Raw genomic sequence first — 17,969 nt, 5'->3', positions numbered from 1 at the left:
GCACAAATGGCCAATAAACATATGAAAAAAATGTCCAACCTCACTTATTATCTGGGAAATGCCAATTAAAATCATAACAAGATAGTGTTTTTCCCACCCATTAGATAAGCAAAATATTGATGTTGGCACAGGTGAAAATCTCCTCATACCCTGTTTACAGGAGCCTAAGTTGGCACTGCCCTTTTTGGAGGACAATTTGGCAGACTATAAAATGCAAAATACACATTCCTTTCAACCCAGCATTTCTCTTTCTAGGTATCTATCTGAGAGAAACAGATGCACAAAGAGACATGACCAAGGATGTTCACTGCTGTGGTGCTTATGCAGTAAAATATTGTAAACCACACAAATGTCCACCAATAAGAGAATGGTTAAATAAAATCATGGTAATCCATACAGTGGAAGAGAACAGTAATTACGTGGCTTGATTGCCCAGACTTATCGTAAGTGAAAAACCAAGCTGTAAAACGAAACTATAGTGTGGTTCTATTTATATAAAAAAGGAAAAGAGAAAAAAGCAACTGTGAAGCAAAATTATAAATTTACACACACACATAGATGGATAGAGACAGCACCAGATACCTCTGGTAGGGGAATTAAAGTCACTGGGGAGGGATGGCTGTTTTTTTTTTTAAAGAATGTATTTGTGTAATACTTATATAAAATCAGTTTTAAAGAATTATGCATGTCCTATTATATTCTAACCCTGTGCTGTACATGGTATATATCCCTTACTAACCCACACAACTCTGAGATTAGAAGTATTCATTCATTCATTCAGCAAACCTTTACAGAGTACCTCCTGCATGGCAAGCCCTGGGGGCAGAGGTGCCCAGAGGGCCTGTGCTGAACAAGCTCGGGTTGGGCAGAAGCAGAAAACAAACTGGTGAGTGGGGTTCCATGAAGATGAGACGCACACAGGACAGCAGAGTACAGCCAAAGCCTACAAACAGCGCAGGGACCTAAGCTTGAGGGGCGGGAATGGTGGCAGGGGAGGTGGGCGGGGATGGGGTGGTTAAGTGATGCTGAAGGTCCCGGGTCCAGTGAGTAGACAAGTTGGCACCGGGACTCACTTCCAGGAAGGCGAAGGCTGTGTTGCCTGTGGGAAGAGAAGGGGGCTCTGAGTGCAGGAGGGAGAAGGGAGGAGAGAACAGACTGGAATATGTGGACCAGAGATTACTGTTGCCTGTGTGCATGCTAAGTCGCTTCAGTCGTGTCTGACTCTTCTTCAAACCCATGGACTGTAGCCCATCAGGATCCTCTGTCCATGGAATTATCCAGGCAAGAATACTGGAGTGGGCTGCCATTTCCTCCAGCAGGGGATCTTCCTGACCCAGGGATCTAACCCAAATCTCTTACATCTCCTGCATTGGCAGGTGGGCTCTTTACCACTAGTGCCACCTGGGAAGCCCCTGATTACTTGTTATCAGTATTTAATACATATTAATCATCTAGTTTAATAGAACTGTGGACAGAAGTTCATGTCATTGTACAGGAGACAGGGATCAAGACCATGCCCATGGAAAAGAAATGCAAAAAGGCAAAATGGTTGTCTGAGGAGGCCTTACAAATAGCTGTGAAAAGAAGTGAAAAGCAAAGGAGAAAAGGAAAGATATTCCCATTGGAATGCAGAGTTCCAAAGAATAGCCAGGAGAGATAAGAAAGCATTCCTCAGCGATCAATGCAGAGAAATAGAGGAAAACAACAGAATGGGAAAGACTAGAGATCTCTTCAAGAAAATTAGAGATATCAAGGGAACATTTCAGGCAAAGATGGGTTCGATAAAGGACAGAAATGGTATGGACCTAACAGAAGCAGAACATATTAAGAAGAGGTAGCAAGAATACACAGAAGAACTGTACAAAAAAGATCTTCATGAGCCAGATAATCACAATGGTGTGATCACTCACCTAGAGCCAGACATCCTGGAATGTGAAGTCAAGTGGGCCTTAGAAAGCATCTCTACGAACAAAGCTAGTGGATGTGATGGAATTTTAGTTGAGCTATTTCAAATCCTGAAAGACGATGCTGTGAAAGTGCTGCACTCAATATGCCAGCAAATTCGGAAAACTCAGCAGTGGCCACAGGACTGGAAGAGGTCAGTTTTCATTCCAGTCCCTAAGAAAGGCAATCCCAAAGAATGCTCAAACTACCACACAATTGCACTCATCTCACACGCTAGTAAAGTAATGCTCAAAATTCTCCAAGCCAGGCTTCAGCAATACGTGAATCGAGAACTTCCAGATGTTCAAGCTGGTTTTAGAAAAGGCAGAGGAACCAGAGATCAAATTGCCAACATCTGCTGGATCATCGAAAAAGCAAAGAGAGTTCCAGAAAAACATCTATTTCTGCTTTATTGACTACGCCAAAGCCTTCGACTGTGTGGATCACAATAAACTGTGGAAAATTCTGAAAGAGATGGGAATACCAGACCACCTAACCTGCTTCTTGAGAAACCTGTATGCAGGTCAGGAAGCAACAGTTAGAACTGGACATGTAACAACAGACTGGTTCCAAATCGGAAAAGGAGTACGTCAAGGCTGTATATTGTCACCCTGCTTATTTAACTTATATGCAGAGTACATCATGAGAAACGCTGGGCTGGAAGAAGCACAAGCTGGAATCAAGATTGCTGGGAGAAATATCAATAACCTCAGATATGCAGATGACACCACCCTTATGGCAGAGAGTAAAGAGGAACTGAAAAGCCTCTTGATGAAAGTGAAAGAGGAGAGTGAAAAAGTTGGCTTAAAGCTTAACTTTCAGAAAACTAAGATCATGGCATCTGGTCCCATCAGCTCATGGGAAATAGATGGGGAGACAGTGGAAACAGTGTCAGACTTTATTTTTTTGGGCTCCAAAATCACTGCGGATGGTGACTGCAGCATGAAATTAAAAGACGCCTACTCCTTGGAAGGAAAGTTATGACCAACCTAGACAGCATATTAAAAAGCAGAGACATTACTTTGCCAACAAAGGTCCATTTGGTCAAGGCTATGGTTTTTCCAGTGGTCATGTATGGATGTGAGAGTTGGACTGTGAAGAAAGCTGAGCACCGAAAAATTGATGCTTTTGAACTGTGGTGTTGGAGAAGACTCTTGAGAGTCCCTTGGACTGCAAGGAGATCCAACCAGTCCATTCTAAAGGAGATCAGTCCTGGGTGTTCATTGGAAGGATTGATGCTGAAGCTGAAACTCCAACACTTTGGCCACCTCCTGTGAAGAGCTGACTCATTGGAAAAGACCCTGATGCTGGGAGGGACTGGGGGCAGGAGGAGAAGGGGATGATAGAGGATGGGATGGCTGGATGGCATCACCGACTCAATGGGCATGAATTTGAGTAAACTCCGGGAGTTGGTGATGGACAGGGAGGCCTGGCGTGCTGCGATTCATGGGGTCGCAAAGAGTTGGACACGACTGAGCGACTGAACTGAACTGAAACATCTAGTAAATCTGAGGATGCAGGAGTCCCTCCATTTGGGTTGGAAGCCAGGAAAGAGGCAAGATTTTAGAACAGCAGGACATGGTTTCCTGACCCTGAAGAAATTTAGAATCGGTTGGAGCGAAGACATTAAAGAGAGTTATAACATCACCTGGCTATAACCGCATCCTAAAACCACCAGCACTGACACACACAGGGAGCCCACATGCCATCTGGCTTGATGACAGTTCCAGCTACTTGGCCAGGCCTCTGCCTCGGACTCGTAAGGGTTAGTGAGGTAACACCTGTGAAAAAGCCCTTCCTAAGCCTAAAGTGCTCCTTCAGGCCACGCTGTTCTGAAAACAGTCAGAAAGAAGAGTCTGGAACTGCCCTCCTTTGGAGGACGGTGCCTCTCGTCTCTTCTCCCCACTCCCTGCCCTGGGCTAGTTCTGCCAGGCCAAGGTAGGTTCTCCTTGGCTCAAGCACAGTGGAGAGCCGGTGGGGACAGCAGGAATGCGGGATGGAGGAGACTCAGACACCGCCTTACCCGTGGGAGCCTGCCGTCAGTCCCCTAGCCCCACACTATTCTCCGGGTACACTTGTCAGCACCCCCAGAAACCAATGGCCTGGGTCCGAGCTCCCCGAGAAGTTGTCTCATATTTACCCACCTCCCAACTGCTTAGCCAACCAACGGCTATTCACAGAGCCTGTTCTCCCTGCCCAATTATCAGGTTTGGCCTAACTGGGGAAGACATAACATGTAAGAGTTAGTGAAAAATACTCTATGAAATATAACTGACTGCTAAACCCAACAATATTAACAGTAAGGACTACAGGAGTGCAGAGAAGGGAAGAGGGCAGTGTGGACTGGGGAGATCCCAGAGAACTTCTTGGACGAGGCAGCAGCTCTCGAACTCAACCCTGAAGAATGAATAGGGGAAAAGTATAGCAGAAACAAAAGCAGGAAGGAAGTAGAAAGGGGAGACCGGTCTCTCACAGGGACTGTCCTATAAGAGCATGGTAGTGGGGGGTTCAGGGGGTGGAGCCATCGTGGAGGTCACAGTGAGGGTCAAAGTTTTGAGAAACAGCCAGAGGATTTCTGACATGATAGGGAGACAACGGAGAGTTGTTGCTGGTTCTATTGCAGGGCCTGGTCACGACTAAGGCAGAATTTAATCCTTACAAGGGCGAGTACAGAGGTGCAGAGAATAGGAGATGGGACAAACATGAGCATCCCAGCTCGGGCAGGAATCCCCACTTCAGCCTTGGCAGAGGGGTTGGAAATGCCCCATTTTTCTCATCCAATTATTTTAAATTTCATTTATTTTGTGATATTCGAAGTCTTCTTAATTTCTTTTTTTTTTTTTTTTTTTTTGAGCTTAAGGTGGCAGGTAATCTCAGATGGTAAAGAGCAGACCTCACAGTGTGGAGTGACCAGGGAGGTCATGGGAAAAGAAAATTAAGCTGAGGGGGATATTTTGAGGGTAGAAGGCTCTACAGGTGAGGCACGTGGACCAGGGGCAGACTGGGGTCAGGTGAAGCCCCACAGCCTTCACACAAGCCCAGTTCCCCAGCCATCCTCCTGCGGCCCTGAGCCTGCATCCTGTGCTCCTTCATCTACCACCATGGACCTCCATTCCCGAATAGATCACACAGTCTTGTGCCTCTGAACTTCTGCACATGCTGTAAGTCTCTTTCTACCTCGTCTTTCCTCCCCTTTCCCTAAATTCAAGTTCATCCTTTAAAAGCCAAAAGCCACCTCTTGCTGATGCAAAGGTGACCCCAGGCAGAATTAGTCTAAGTTCCTTGACGATGCTCTGCCTGAGGTGCCCGATCCCTCACCCTGAGTTTTAGTTGGGGGACTTCCCTGGTGGTCCAGTGGTTAGGACTCTGTGCTTCCACCACAGGGGAATGGTATCAATCAATCCCTGGTTGGGAACTAAGATCCCACATGCCACGTGGCGCAGCCAAAAAAAAAATTTTTTAATAAATTTTAGTGGCAATTTTAAAATTGAGAAAATGTATCTATTATCTTACTTTTCCCTGTGAGTTGAGAAAAGACTGCCTTTTTTTTTTTTTTTTTTTTTAATTGCAACTGAAGGCAGGCCTCCATAAGGGTTCTTCAAGTACAGTTTGAGAATCACCAAATTTCTGGGATCCCTTCAAGTGTAAAAGTTATTATATCTAGCCTCTGGCCCCAGGGCTAAAGGAAAGTAGAAGCACAGACCCCACATAAGGAGTAGTTAAAAAGCAAAACCCCTCCCACCAACCACAGAGGAATAGCCCCAAGTCCTGAACAAAATTTCCATCCCAAAGACCACACTTAAATCTCAAGAGACCTTGCAGAGATTGTCCCTTTTCCAGGTTCTTCCAGGAGAGAAATTTCTGCCTTCCTGGATCCCAGAGGAAATGGAAATAATCAAGTAGCCACCACCCTCTCTCTTTCCCGCCTGGTTCGGAACTTTCTCTAGAGCAAGCTCTCACACAATGCACACAGGATAACACCCTCCTTTGTAGGCCTGGGGTAAAGACCAGTGAGTGAAGGTGAAAGGCCCCAGGTGGTGGCAATTCATGGCGGGTCCCTTCCCTTCCTGGCACCAGCTGGTCAGCACGCTTTCTCTCTGCTCATCAGACACACAGGAGGGCAGTCTCCCAGTGGCTGCTCGGGGGGACTGCTTTCGCCCCTTGGTCTCCACCGCCTCACTGCCTCTCGCTGCTGAAGCCCTGGCCTGGCTGTCTCCTTCCTGACCCGCATGGAAGCCTCTCTTAGAAAAGTCACCGGCTGCCTCCAGATGGGCAGGTGCAAACAGCCTGTCTCAACTCAGCCTCCACAGGGCAGAGCGGCCACTGCCTCTGGAAAAGCTTCTTTCCTTTCTGAGACGCAGCTCTTCCTCCCAGGCCCCTTCTCAGTACGGCTACTGCCACTGCCCCTACCTCATGCGGCCGTAACTGTAGGATTTCTGTGGACCAAGTCCCAGGATGCGTCTCAGTTCTCTCCAGTTTCCTAGGTGAGCTCATCAGTGTTTGTGGTTCTATGCCTTCCCACCTTGCATCTGCAGCCTGGATCTCCCTCCGCTCTGGGATCCGGGCACCTTAGCATCTCAGACTAAACACTTGCTTCCCTCCCACCCCAAACCCATTCCTCTTCTAGTCTTCCCACCTGAGGAAGCAGCACACCCATCACCCGGGTGTTCAAGCCAAACCCCTGTGGGCCATGTGTCCATCCTCTCCCCTCCCACATCCTTCCCATCAGTTAGCAAGCCCAGATCTGTCCCTCCCCTTCACCATTGCTGCTCCTTTAATCTACATCGAATCACTCCTCTGCACAGAAACCTTCAGGGGCTGCCCAGGATACTCAGGGTTAAACCAGCTTTCAGCCCAGATCTCAAGGCTCTGTATGATCGGCCTCTGCTTACCTCCCCTCGCCGCCTCTCGTCTGGCCCCACTCTCTCCCCCGCTTGGTTCACTCTGAGAAGACCGGTCTTTTACACAACCAAACAAGTCAGGGCCTCGCTTGTGCTGTTTCCTCTGCCTAGAATATTCTCCCCCTCCCCACAACTCACAGAGCCAGCTCTTTTATTCCTTCAGGTCTCAACTTCAATGCCGCCTTCTCCAAGAAGCCTCTCTGCACCACCCTACCTAAAGCAGGCCTTTGTTAACCTCTATTTCAGCTCTTGTTTACTTGTTTGCTGTCCATCTCCCCCATCACAATGTCAAGTCCATGAGGGCAGGAATTGTACGTGCACAAGGCCTAGACACTGCCTGCTTGCATGGTGAGTGTCCAGTAACATTTGTGGAAGTAACAAAGTACGCGCAGTCACTGCCTAGGGAGCCAGCAGTTCCCTGTAAGTGTGAGAGGTTAACCTGAAGTGGAAGGGGAAACTGAGGCTCAGCCAGGGCCTGACAACAGCCGCAGACGGTGGCTGAAGCTAACTTCCGGTTTCCCGGTTCTGTGGGACGGGCTGGGGCCCAGGCCAGAGAAGGCACCTCACCTCCCTTTTCCAGCGTGCCAGCCACTCGTCCCGCTTGCGCTTGCTGATGTAGTAGGGGTCCCCCGCCTGGAAGGTGAGCCGCGGCATGGGCCGCTGGCGGAGGCTGGACTCCCAGCCCAGGCCACCCCGCAGCCGGCCCCGGGAGCCCTAGGACAGAGAGACGACAGACAGACCGGCATTAAGGTGGGCATGGACAGCCCTGCTGCAGGGTCGTTCCTCCTGGAGGGGAAACCAAGGAGGCACTCACCTCGTACAGAACACAGGAGCTCTGACTCCTGGCCGGAGATGCCGGCCCTGGAGTGCGGGACAAGCCCCTGCCTGGGGGGGAGGAGTGAGGGATGGCGGCGGGATGTGGGACAGGACATAAAGCAGGAGGGGAAGTGCTTGGTCTTGGAGTGGGGACCAGCTGGCTGCCTCGCTGGGGGCCTTCCAACCTCCATACCCACTTCCTCTGCTCCTCACGGAGGGACAAGAACAGAAGGGGCCAGGGGCCACCTCGGGCTCCCCTCACACACACTCGCCACAGTCGGTCAGAGCGGTGGCTTTCTTCTCCTAGAATCAGGATCCACAGAGCCCCTGGGGGGTGAGGAAAACACTTGCCTCCATTTTCATGGATTCGATGTTGGTCTCCTTCTGTTCTTTGCCTGTGGAGAGGGAAGAACAAAGGGACTGTCGGCAGAGTTACAGGAGTGGCTCAGAGGCCTCACCTTGTGCCTGGGGTCCCTGCCTCGGGGATAGGGTTTCTCCAACCATTTGGTCTCACCTATGTCAAACCTGATGGCCTACTGTGTGCTGGGCATCATAGCATGCTGGCCCCAGGACTCAGAGCACAGCCAGGGCAGAAAAAGGACCTGGGCAGGGTTGGAGGCCCAAACCCAAAGGAACAACAGAAAAGCCAGGGCTGTGGTTTCTGGCCCATGGAGTGAGGCAGGCACACAGAAGGGTCTGGAAAGAGCCCCTTTGGCTACTCCCAGTCAAAAGAGCTCAATTACTGGAGGGGAGGCCAGACTGCATGGTGTGGGGTGTGGCAAAGATGCTCTGGGGGTGGGAGGATGGGGGCAGAGGGGAACTGGAACAAGACTACTGAAGCAACTTCGTCTCTTTGAGACTCAGTTTCCTCATGTGGAAAATAAAGATGCTGGAAATGGTTTCTAAGGTGCTCCTGCAGTTCTCAACACCGTGCTTCTACCATGAATATCTGCCTCTGTACCCCATTCTCAGGTCCCTGAGTTCCATCTTTATTCTAGAAGCTTTGGATTCCCACACTCTGCACAGTCGTTCTGTAATCTCTCCCAGCCTTTTCCTCGTTGAGTGTAGGTACATAACCCTGCTAATGCTTCAGAAGCATTTCCCTCCTCCTCTTCCCTTCGGTTCCTCAGTTGGCCTCGACTCCAGTTCCTGGAAGGGAAGGCTCCCCTGGGGGGCTGAAGCCGCAGCAGTACAGCCTTTAAAGGTGGGGGGCAGGGAGGCCTTATCCTCTCCTGTCCTTCTCCAGGTCCCAAGCTCCAGAAGGTCCTGGAGCTCCTACGCTGGTCCGGTTCCTCACTGGCACACTCCGGAGTCTGCAGCCCTGCCTGGCTGTGGGTTGGGTTAATTATGCCTTCCAGCTTCCTGCTGGAGACTGGGGGTGCTGAGGCGGGGAGGCTGGGGTGTGTGTCGGGGGGCGGGATGAGCTTCCTCTCACCTGGGCCCCAGAACTCCTTTGTCTGAAGCCAAGATTACTGAGCTTGGCCCCAAAGTAGGAAGGTCACTAAGGCTGGCTCAAGGTCACTTGGCAGGCGGGGGGGGGGGGGGGGGGGGGGGGGGGGGTTGTGGGCGGTGTGAAGGGGAGACAAAGAGCCCAAACGGAAAAAACAGCCCTTCTTGCATCTCCTGGCTGTGAGGCGGAAACCAGCCACAGCACTGAAGGTCTCTGAGTCCCCAAGCCCCTGAAGAGGCTATTTCTTTCCCCTTCTCTCATTCACCGAGGGAGCCCTGGAGCCCGGGGACAGGGCAGGTAGGGCTGCACCTGCGGGTTTGCTGGGAGGTGTGGACCCCGCGGTGCCAGGTGCCCAGGGCGCCGGGAGGAAGCGGGGGCGCGTGTTAACTCGCCAGCGCTGTGTACACAGCAGGCCTTTTAAGGTACGTCTCACCGGACTTTCCCTGTCGCTTCCTCGCGCTTCCTTTAGGCCCTCTAGCCTCACCACTACCAGCCCCCCCCACCCCCAACTGTTTCTCGCGCTCTCTGGGGCAGGGCTCCCCCTCCCGCCCGCCCGCTCTGGGCCTCCCTCCTTCCCCGGGTCCCCGCCCCCCAACTTCTCTCAGACCCCCCGCGTTCCACCCGGCGAGGCTTTGGGCCGGCCAGGAGGGGGCGCCCACCCTCGGATCACGCGGCGCCTGGGACCTTTCTTCCGGGGGACCCTCCTTGGCTTTTGGCTTGTGGGGAATCCTCTGTTCGCTAGAATTAACGAGAATCGGGGCTGAAAGGAATTGTCCAGATGATGGAGTACTTGTCTTGCCCTTCGAGGGGGAAACTGAGGCGCGCGGGGCTCGGGGGAGCGGGTTGTGGAGCGGAGGGACTTACTACCAGAGCTGAGATCCAATTTCAGGGCTCCTGACTCCCAAAGCCGGCTATTTCCTTTTTACATCGCACCGCCCTGAGGCTCCCCTCTTCCTCCTTCCCCAGCCCCCATGCTCCCCGAAACAGAACTACTTTTCCTCATGCGGTTTCCAACTGGCTTCTTTCTGGAATGTTCTCCCTGACAGATTCCGCGCATGCCCACTTGAGTGATATCGCACACACACTTTCCAGCCCGGCCCAGCAAAACAACCAACTGGGCTGCTTCAGAATGCAGCACTTGTCCTGAGTCAGGGGGTGGTCAGCTGCTCTCTGGACACTCCCTCTGCCGTCCATCTGCTCCCTGCCCAGACCCAGGGTCGCAGGCTGGGCCAGGTGGCTGTGTGTCTTCCAGGATGGCCCTGGCAGGCTTGGACATAACCCTGGGGCATCTCAGGTCCTGGGGGCAGGGGAGGCCAGAGGGCTTCTAACACTTACCTGCTGGTCTGAGGCTATACTCTGCCAGGGGGTCACCCCCAAATTCCCTTTAAAATGAACCAAAATTCCAATGACAGGACTGAGGTCAGGCTGGCCTCAGAGGGTAGTTACTAGCCCAGTACGAGTGTGTCAGTCTAAGCAGAGAAAAGCTCTGTGCTGACCCTCATCTGGCCCTTCACCAGGTTGTATAATCTCAGTAACTAACTTAACCTGTCTGAACCCTCAGTCTCCCCATCTGAAAAATGGGGATAATAAAAGTCTTCCTTAGATGCTCGCAAGGATTAAATGAGAGAATTACATAAAGAGAAGGGCTTCTCAAAGTTTAACATGCCTCAGAATCATGAGGCTCTCTTTCAAATGTAGATTCTGATTCAGTAGGTCTAGGGTGGGTCTGGAGACTCTGCATTTGTAACATGCCAGGTGATGCCAGGAGACGCTGCTGGTCCATGGACCATTTTGAGTAGCAAGAACATGGAACACTCAACACATGGTTAATATTCAGTAAAAAAGAAAGCTACATTACCATCATTACTACAATCATCATGATGGCCTTAATGCTAGGAGTGCAGGAGCAGTTCCAAGGCCACCTCCTGCCTGTCCAGGTGGCTCTTGTCCTTATTACTCATCATCTCCCCTGTTCCTCCTTTCTCCTGGCTGTACTATCAGGATTTGGGGCTCCTACGTGCACACAGGAGGGTGCCCAGGCCAAGACTGCTTTAAAGTCCTCCATGTTTCCTGTGTAGGAAATAATGAGAGGGATTCCGGGAGAGACAGATGGGGCCCCTGAAAAGAGACCTGGGAATGAAGGGAACTGAAAGGAGAACCTGGCCAAGTCACTTTCTCCCTGGGGCCTCAATCTCCTTCCTTCTTGGAACCAAGCAGCTGCGTATGCATTCTATGGGGCCGACAGCTGGACTCCAGTAGGCCACTGCCCACCCCTCTAGGTACCAGCTCACCAGTCTCAGCATCCAGGCAATTCACCGTGACCTTCAGGGATCCCAGCTCTGATCCCTGCCAGCATCTCCACAGCCTCAATAGCTGAGGCCACCCAGGAGTGCTCCAAGGCCAAATTTTGGAGATCAAGGACACACGGGACGTTTTCACCCACTGCACTTTGCACTAAGAGTCTGAGAAGGATCCACTCAACGTGCGAAAGTCCCAAACCCAGGAGTCACCCTGACACCATCTCTGCCCGCCCCCCTCCCGTCCCTGGCGCTCATCCACAGCTCTCCAGATCTGCCATCCTCCCCTCGGCGCCTGATTGCTCATCCTGCTTCCCGGCCCCTCTGTTCCATCCCAGGATCCAGATGGCAAAGGGATCTTTTCAAAACGTAAAGCGGATCATGTCACCCCTCGAGAGGGCAGCCTTGAAGCTGCGCTGGCCGTATCTGCTGTCCCCCTGTCACACACCCTTCTCCCTCCCTCCCCCCATTCCACACTTGTGGGTTTCTGTCAGGTCCCTGGATACCCTGCTCCCTCCCACCTGCTCTCACCCCCTCCCTGCACTTCCCCTCCCCTGGTAAACCCCAGCTCATCCTTCTGCTTAGGTGTAACAGCCCAGCTTGTCTGGGGCTCCTCTGTTACAGTTCCTGAGAACCATGTTTATTTTCCCTTCGAGAACTTATCTCTGTGTATAAACACACACTTGTAAGTGTGCATTTCTCATTAATGTCCGTCTCTTCAGTGGACTGTTGAGGTCCTCCAGGGCAAGAACCAGGTTTTTGTTCGTGATAGTTTCCCCAGATCCCGGCACACATCAAGTAAGTGTTTAATAAACCCCTATTGACCAACTAGAGAAGTTGCTCCTGAGAACGGAGGACAGGGAAATCCCAAACCGAAAGCAAACTCTCATGAGTTAAGAGCAGCCTCACAGTTCTGGCTCCATCCCAACAGGCAGGAAGGCCTGCCCCAGCCCTAGGCCTCAGCTGGGTGCAAGCTATGATGGGGTCCCAGGAGCTGCCTGTCTGGTGGGCAGGGCCGGTGGGTTCCCAGTTCTGCTCTTGCACATCTGGCCTTTGTAAAGGGAGATGGTGTTTTCTCCCTTTCTTCCTGTTTCAAATCAGGCCAAATGGCCACTCCTCTGCGTGTCAGGACACATCCCCAGAGGTGCTGAGTTCAGGAACAGCCCCCACATCAACCCCACTCCCCAGAACAGACGGGGGCATGGGAAGGGCACACAGACTCTGAAGGTAGAGACCAAGACGAATGAATTCCGAATCTACCAATAGGCTTGGGGTCCCTGAGCAAGTCACTGCATCTCATTAAGCCTTGATTTTTTCCCACCTTAAGATGAGGCTCATAATACCTCTTGAAGAAGACTGAGAGAGTAAATAAAACCACAGATGCAGAATGAGTACCTCAGAAAGCCCTTTGCACGTGGTGGGAGCATCATAAATATTAGTTGAATAGTAAATGAATGAAAGATTTTTTTTTTAATAAATTGGGAAATCTCTTCTGGAGATGCTCTCTACCCTGCATGAATATGAGGTTTGGAAGCATGCGAAATTAAGTCACGCCAATTAATCGATTGACTCACTCCCCATCATGTACTCTTGGAAGGAAGGCATTCTGAAATTAAAATGCACATATGCAAAACAACCTGGCAGGGCCCTGGGAGCATCAAACGTGATAATGTATGAGAAAGCGCTTGGTAAACTGTGAAGCCCTGTACAAATGCTAGTTGTCCTCATTACGAACATGTTTACAGCTCTCTTGGCCCTGAAATCGCTGGCTTAACCTGAAAGAAAAAAGTGGGCAACTTTCCAGGGCTCCAGGGCGAGGCCAAAAAGTCCCTAGAGGAAGAGGTCTGGGCTGGGCAGTGCACACCCCACCCCCACCTGCCCTACCCCTCCCTTACTCTGTCACCACTGAACTTCAGTCCCCTCGGCTGAACTGTGGTGGGCTCAGGACATCTGCACTGGGAAAGGTTGACGGGGCTTATAACACCCACAAGGGCACCTGTTGCCCTCGAGCGCCCAGGCCAGGGGCTTCCAACGTGTGGATCCCTAAGAGCTGCAGGTCTTGTGGACGAGTCAGCAGGCGAGGCCAAGGCTGATGGAAAGCAAGGGGAACAACCAGCCTGTGGGGAGACAGCCATCACCCCAGTTCAGCAACCACTAGCATTCTGCAAACTCACTGTTGTATCAAATCTAGTTTTTTTTTTTTCATGAGAAGCCAAAACTCCAGATTTTTATGTGAAATTTCTTGATTTTGAAATATTGGCAACTAATTTTTTTTAAAAAAATGTTTAAAATACTGCCTGGGTCAAATAAAATGTGCGCAGGCTATATCCAGCCAGTAGCCTCCAGGGCACATAGCCTTGGCAAGTAGACCTTCAGCCACCACCCAGCCGGTGCCTCCTGGGACCTCCCAGGTCCTGAGTTCTAACCCTCAGGGAGATCCCAGCCAGCCCTGCAGAGGCTGCCCCCCTTGTGCCCGGGACTTACCCTCTTCTGCAGGGGCTCCCCGGCCATCCTTGGGGGTGCAGCAGCCATTCTCTACAGCTCTGGAGGCTTCGGGTGGGGTCTCAGTGGCACCCTCTCCCTCTGCTGGGGCCCCGCCCTTCTGCCCCCCAGCGGGGCTCCCCTCCTCTGGCTGGGGCTCACTCCGCTTCTCCAAGTCCCCGTTGGGTAACAGCTCTGAGGGGCCTGAGTCTTGGGCCATGGACAGGGACTTGGAGGTCACGGCAGGGTCCTTCGGTGTGTCACTGCTTTCCACCTGCAAAGATAAAACACGAGGGGAGCGTTAGACCAGTGGTTTCAGCCCCTCATGCATCATTGGCCCATTGGCGATTCTGGCGAAAATTACACACCGTCTGTCCAGAAAATGGTGTTCACATAAATGTGTATGCAGTCAAACACACAATTTTTTCTCTCGGATTCAAGGGCTTCACCCTCTGAAGTCAAAAGGTCTGTGGACGCCAGTGAAGAAAACGGGAAAATGTATGAGAAAGTGCTTTGTAAACTGTGAAGCCCTGTACAAGTGCTAGTTGTCTTCATTACTAACATGTTTATAGCTCTGTACCCCAGCCCACAGCACCCCCACTCACTGAAGTGACGGGGGGGGTCCCCAAGTCTTCTCTGTGGCCCCCACTGAAAACGAATGTTCCTCATTCTATCCCCACTTCAAACCAGGACCCCTCCCCAGAGGATTCCAGGTAACCCGGGGCTGATCTGACTCCTGTGTCAATGCCCCTCTGGCTGTCCTCTTGGTCTCTTGAGCTGCTGCCTGGCCACGTGGAGTGCGAGGGTGAAAGGGGGGGGGCCTCCTCTCCCCCAAACCAAGCACTGTTCCTTCCCTCAGCTTTGGCCCTACAGCCTCTCGAGGGCGCTCAGACCCCAGGAGAGCCAAGCACTCCTGGCCAGCAGCACACAGTGGCCTGCAGCAAGTCTTCTGGAGTACGTGGTGCTGTGTTCCCCTCCAAGAGGAAGTGTCATGCTTTGTCCCCAAGAGCCTCAGAACTGAGCTTGCTACGGGAACCACACTGAGAGTTGTCATAACCGTCCCTCCTAAGTGTCACTGCATGGTGGGCAAAGCTCCCTCTCACCCGCTACCCCTCAGAGTACCCGGCCTCCCGATTAGGCTCTCGGAGACTTTTGTGATTAGCTCAAGGTCATACACCTTGCGAGGACAGAGCCTGGCGGGCACTTGGCCCTCAGCCATCTGGGGGCAGGTAGGCCAGGACATCTCAGAAGGGACAGAGGTGTCCACTCAGGGCAGGAGAGACAGGAGTCCCCCTGTGCTTGGCACTCTGCCATGCCCATGGGCACTGGAACACCCGCCGCAGCCCTGCCCACCGGCTCCCCTGCAGAATCAGTGCCCGGAGGAGGGCGGGAGCGGCACGAGCTCAGCAAAAACCTCAGGAAGGTGCTGCTCAAGAGTGTGCCTCAGTTTCCCCACCTGTAAGGTGAGATGACTGGTCCTATAGGAAGGTTTCCTTCAAGTCATTTTTTTCTATTTATAAAAGCCAGTCACATACAAAAATTCTAACCACACAAAAATGAATAGCACTGAAAGGCTAAAGCCCCTATTTCAATTCCCTACCTCCAGAGTCACTCCCCATAGGTGAACCATCATTAACAGTTTGGCGAGTATCTTTTCTTGACTTTTTTGCCTGCGCGTCTACAGTCATGCGTAAGTTGCATGTTTATACACATGTATTTACACACACATCCAGATCCAGAATTTTTTTTTTTCCCCTAAGAAGGGATCATATGACTTATCCTGTTCTACAACTTGCTTTTTCACTTCACAAGCACAGCGGGCATCTCTCCATACCAGCGAGTATGGATCTGGCTCACTCTGCCTCAGCTGCTCAACATTCTATGGAAAGGATGGTCCTTAATTTATTCAAACCATCTCCTAGTGGTGGGCTTTGGGCCGACTGGCTTTCTGTTGGAGAGAATTTCTTGCACTTACGGCTCTGTGCACCTGTGAATTTCCATAGGCCAGAGTCCTGGAAGTGGCCTGGCTGGGGAAGAGGGTCTGCCCATACAAGTGTGAGGAAAGAGATCCTGCCAAACTCCCTCCAGAGAGCTATACCCCTGAAGAACACACCCCAAAGCTTGACGGAGCGCTGGGTTCCCCAGCCCCTCCCTGCCAGGCCCTGCAGTTTCCAAGGCGGCTTCTGCCCCAGGGATTCACACTCTCAGCGATGAGCCCACTGCTCTATGGTGAGGAAACCCCTGAGGTGGCAGAGAGGGACCAGGGCCTTGGAGAAAACGACAGAAATAAAAGCTAGAGTCCGCCCTGGACGACGTTCCCTACACAGAGCAGCCTGAGGGCATGCAGAGGGACCTCGAGGCCTGGCCAGGCTGCTTTTTCCGGGGGAGGGGGCATCTGGACCCGCTTGGGCAGGCCTGCTTCCAGGAAGAAACCCTCCCACGGAAGGCTACACATGTGTGTGCTCCTCAGCAGCGGGGGTGGGGTGGGGTCGGGGTGGAGGGGGGTTGCTGCAGCAAGAGGAAGAGGTAGGCCTCAGGGGTGGGGTGGGGAAGGGAGAAGTCCTCCACCACGCTTGGGCACTGAAGGCCAAAGCCAGCAGAGCCAGGAGGCCAAACACGGGGCCACCAGTGGAGTAAGCAGGCTCTGTCCCTCTCCTCGGTGGCTGCCCTGTGTGTTGGGACTCACACACACACTCTCTCCAGGACTCAGGAGGTCTTTACCACCTCCCTGCTCAAGCCAGTGGGCTCCCTAGCCTGGAGCTCCCCTCCTCGGATGAGTCCTCTCAGTCCTCAAGCCTCCTGTGTGTGACACAGTCACGTGGCCCAGGCAACCTGGAGAGCCGGGCGTGCCTTGTTGGGGGGAGCCGCGGTGGGGGGGGGCTCTGCCCCCCTCCGGTCCAGCTGTCCACCGCTGGAGCCCCAGACACGGCGCTCCCAGGAGGAGGGAGTGGGGGGGTCCCGCTGGCCAGGCTGAGAAGTTTGGGTCTGCAACACGGATCTCTTACCATGGCTGTGTCCTCCTTTCCTCTAGCCACTCGCTTCCCCACACACACCTCGAGTCAGGGTAGGCTCCCAGCCCCACAGACTGCTCAGACAACGCCACTGTCACTTACTTCCTGCCCGGGGACCACACCGCCTCTTCTCACCCTGGGACTCACTTCCTGTTGATTGCCGGCTCCAGAGCATAGAGACCCAGGAGTACCTGATCTGAGACCTGACCCAGCCCCGGGGTCCTGAGCCACCCTGACTGGAGACCCCTCTCAGGCCTGCCCCGGAGGGACCCCCAGCCTGCAAGAGGGTGAGACACACCATCCTTCTAGAGGTGGGCGGAGGAGGCGCCAGGGGGCGCTCTGCACAGCTCCAGCCCCAGGGGGTCAGTTCAAGTGGGCTGAAATCTGCCCTGATCTCACCATTCCCCCTCACCCCTCTTCCCCAACAGCCTGAGTCAATTGGAGTTCTGAGCTTAGGGGAGCTGCTGACTTAACCACTGTCAATTCGAGATCCAGCTAACCTATGAAGAACTACCCCCCTCACCCCCAGCTACTAGTGGGCCCTCACTGTCCCTCTCTCTGAGGTGTGGAAACTGGGCAGGTCAGATCCACCCAGAAGAAACCACTGAGAGGAAGGAAGGAAGGAGGTCCACAGTGGGGAGCTGGATGTTCCATCTCAGGTGAGAGGAGTAGACCTGGAAGCCACTGGGAGCAGCCACCCCAGCCCGGCCTGCGCCCTCCTGATTCCTTCTCCTCCTCTGCTCCTACCTCCTCTCAGCCCCCTCCTCTCCTCTGTGGCCACTAGCCACAGAGGAGGCACGAGATTGCTTTATTGGGTTAGACTGGGTGTTGGAGTAGGACACCTAGCAGGTGTTTAGTATTCATAATGGATTCCTTAATGCCAAAGACCAGGTCACAGTGAGAGCATCCAGTCCACACGCCTAGAGGGAGTCTCAACTTTGTTGTATGTCAAACCTAACTGGTTAAAGATCTGGTTTTGTTTGCTTTTACTCTTTACTACTGCCTTGAGTGGAGGAGACACAACACACTCTGAGACACTCATTTCTCCTATGAGGGGAGGGGTTGAAGG

General features: G+C 52.6%; 1 protein-coding gene across 11 annotated transcripts in view; it reads right to left on the bottom strand.

Annotated features, from left to right (window-relative positions):
• Window positions 1–17,969, bottom strand: part of DNMT3A (DNA methyltransferase 3 alpha) — a 105,591-nt gene that overhangs the window by 37,830 nt on the left and 49,792 nt on the right. For 10 of the 11 annotated variants that reach the window (XR_006269524.1, XR_006269523.1, XM_043469184.1 and 7 more), the window contains exons 4-6: window positions 13,893–14,163; window positions 8,013–8,056; window positions 7,413–7,559 (exon numbers count right to left, since the gene is read on the bottom strand). Coding sequence is in view for 9 of the 11 variants with exons in the window: in XM_043469184.1 (XP_043325119.1) it covers window positions 7,413–7,559; window positions 8,013–8,056; window positions 13,893–14,163 (462 nt within the window). In the remaining 2 variants the exon portion in view is untranslated. The remainder of the gene's footprint in view (window positions 1–7,412; window positions 7,560–8,012; window positions 8,057–13,892; window positions 14,164–17,969) is intronic. The other variant, XM_043469186.1, reaches the window with a different exon arrangement.

Source organism: Cervus canadensis, chromosome 5, assembly GCF_019320065.1.
Source record: "Cervus canadensis isolate Bull #8, Minnesota chromosome 5, ASM1932006v1, whole genome shotgun sequence".
In the NCBI taxonomy this organism is placed as follows: Eukaryota; Metazoa; Chordata; class Mammalia; order Artiodactyla; family Cervidae; genus Cervus; species Cervus canadensis.
Note: the sequence above shows the minus strand (reverse complement) of the source record. Positions and strands in the feature narration are given on the sequence as shown.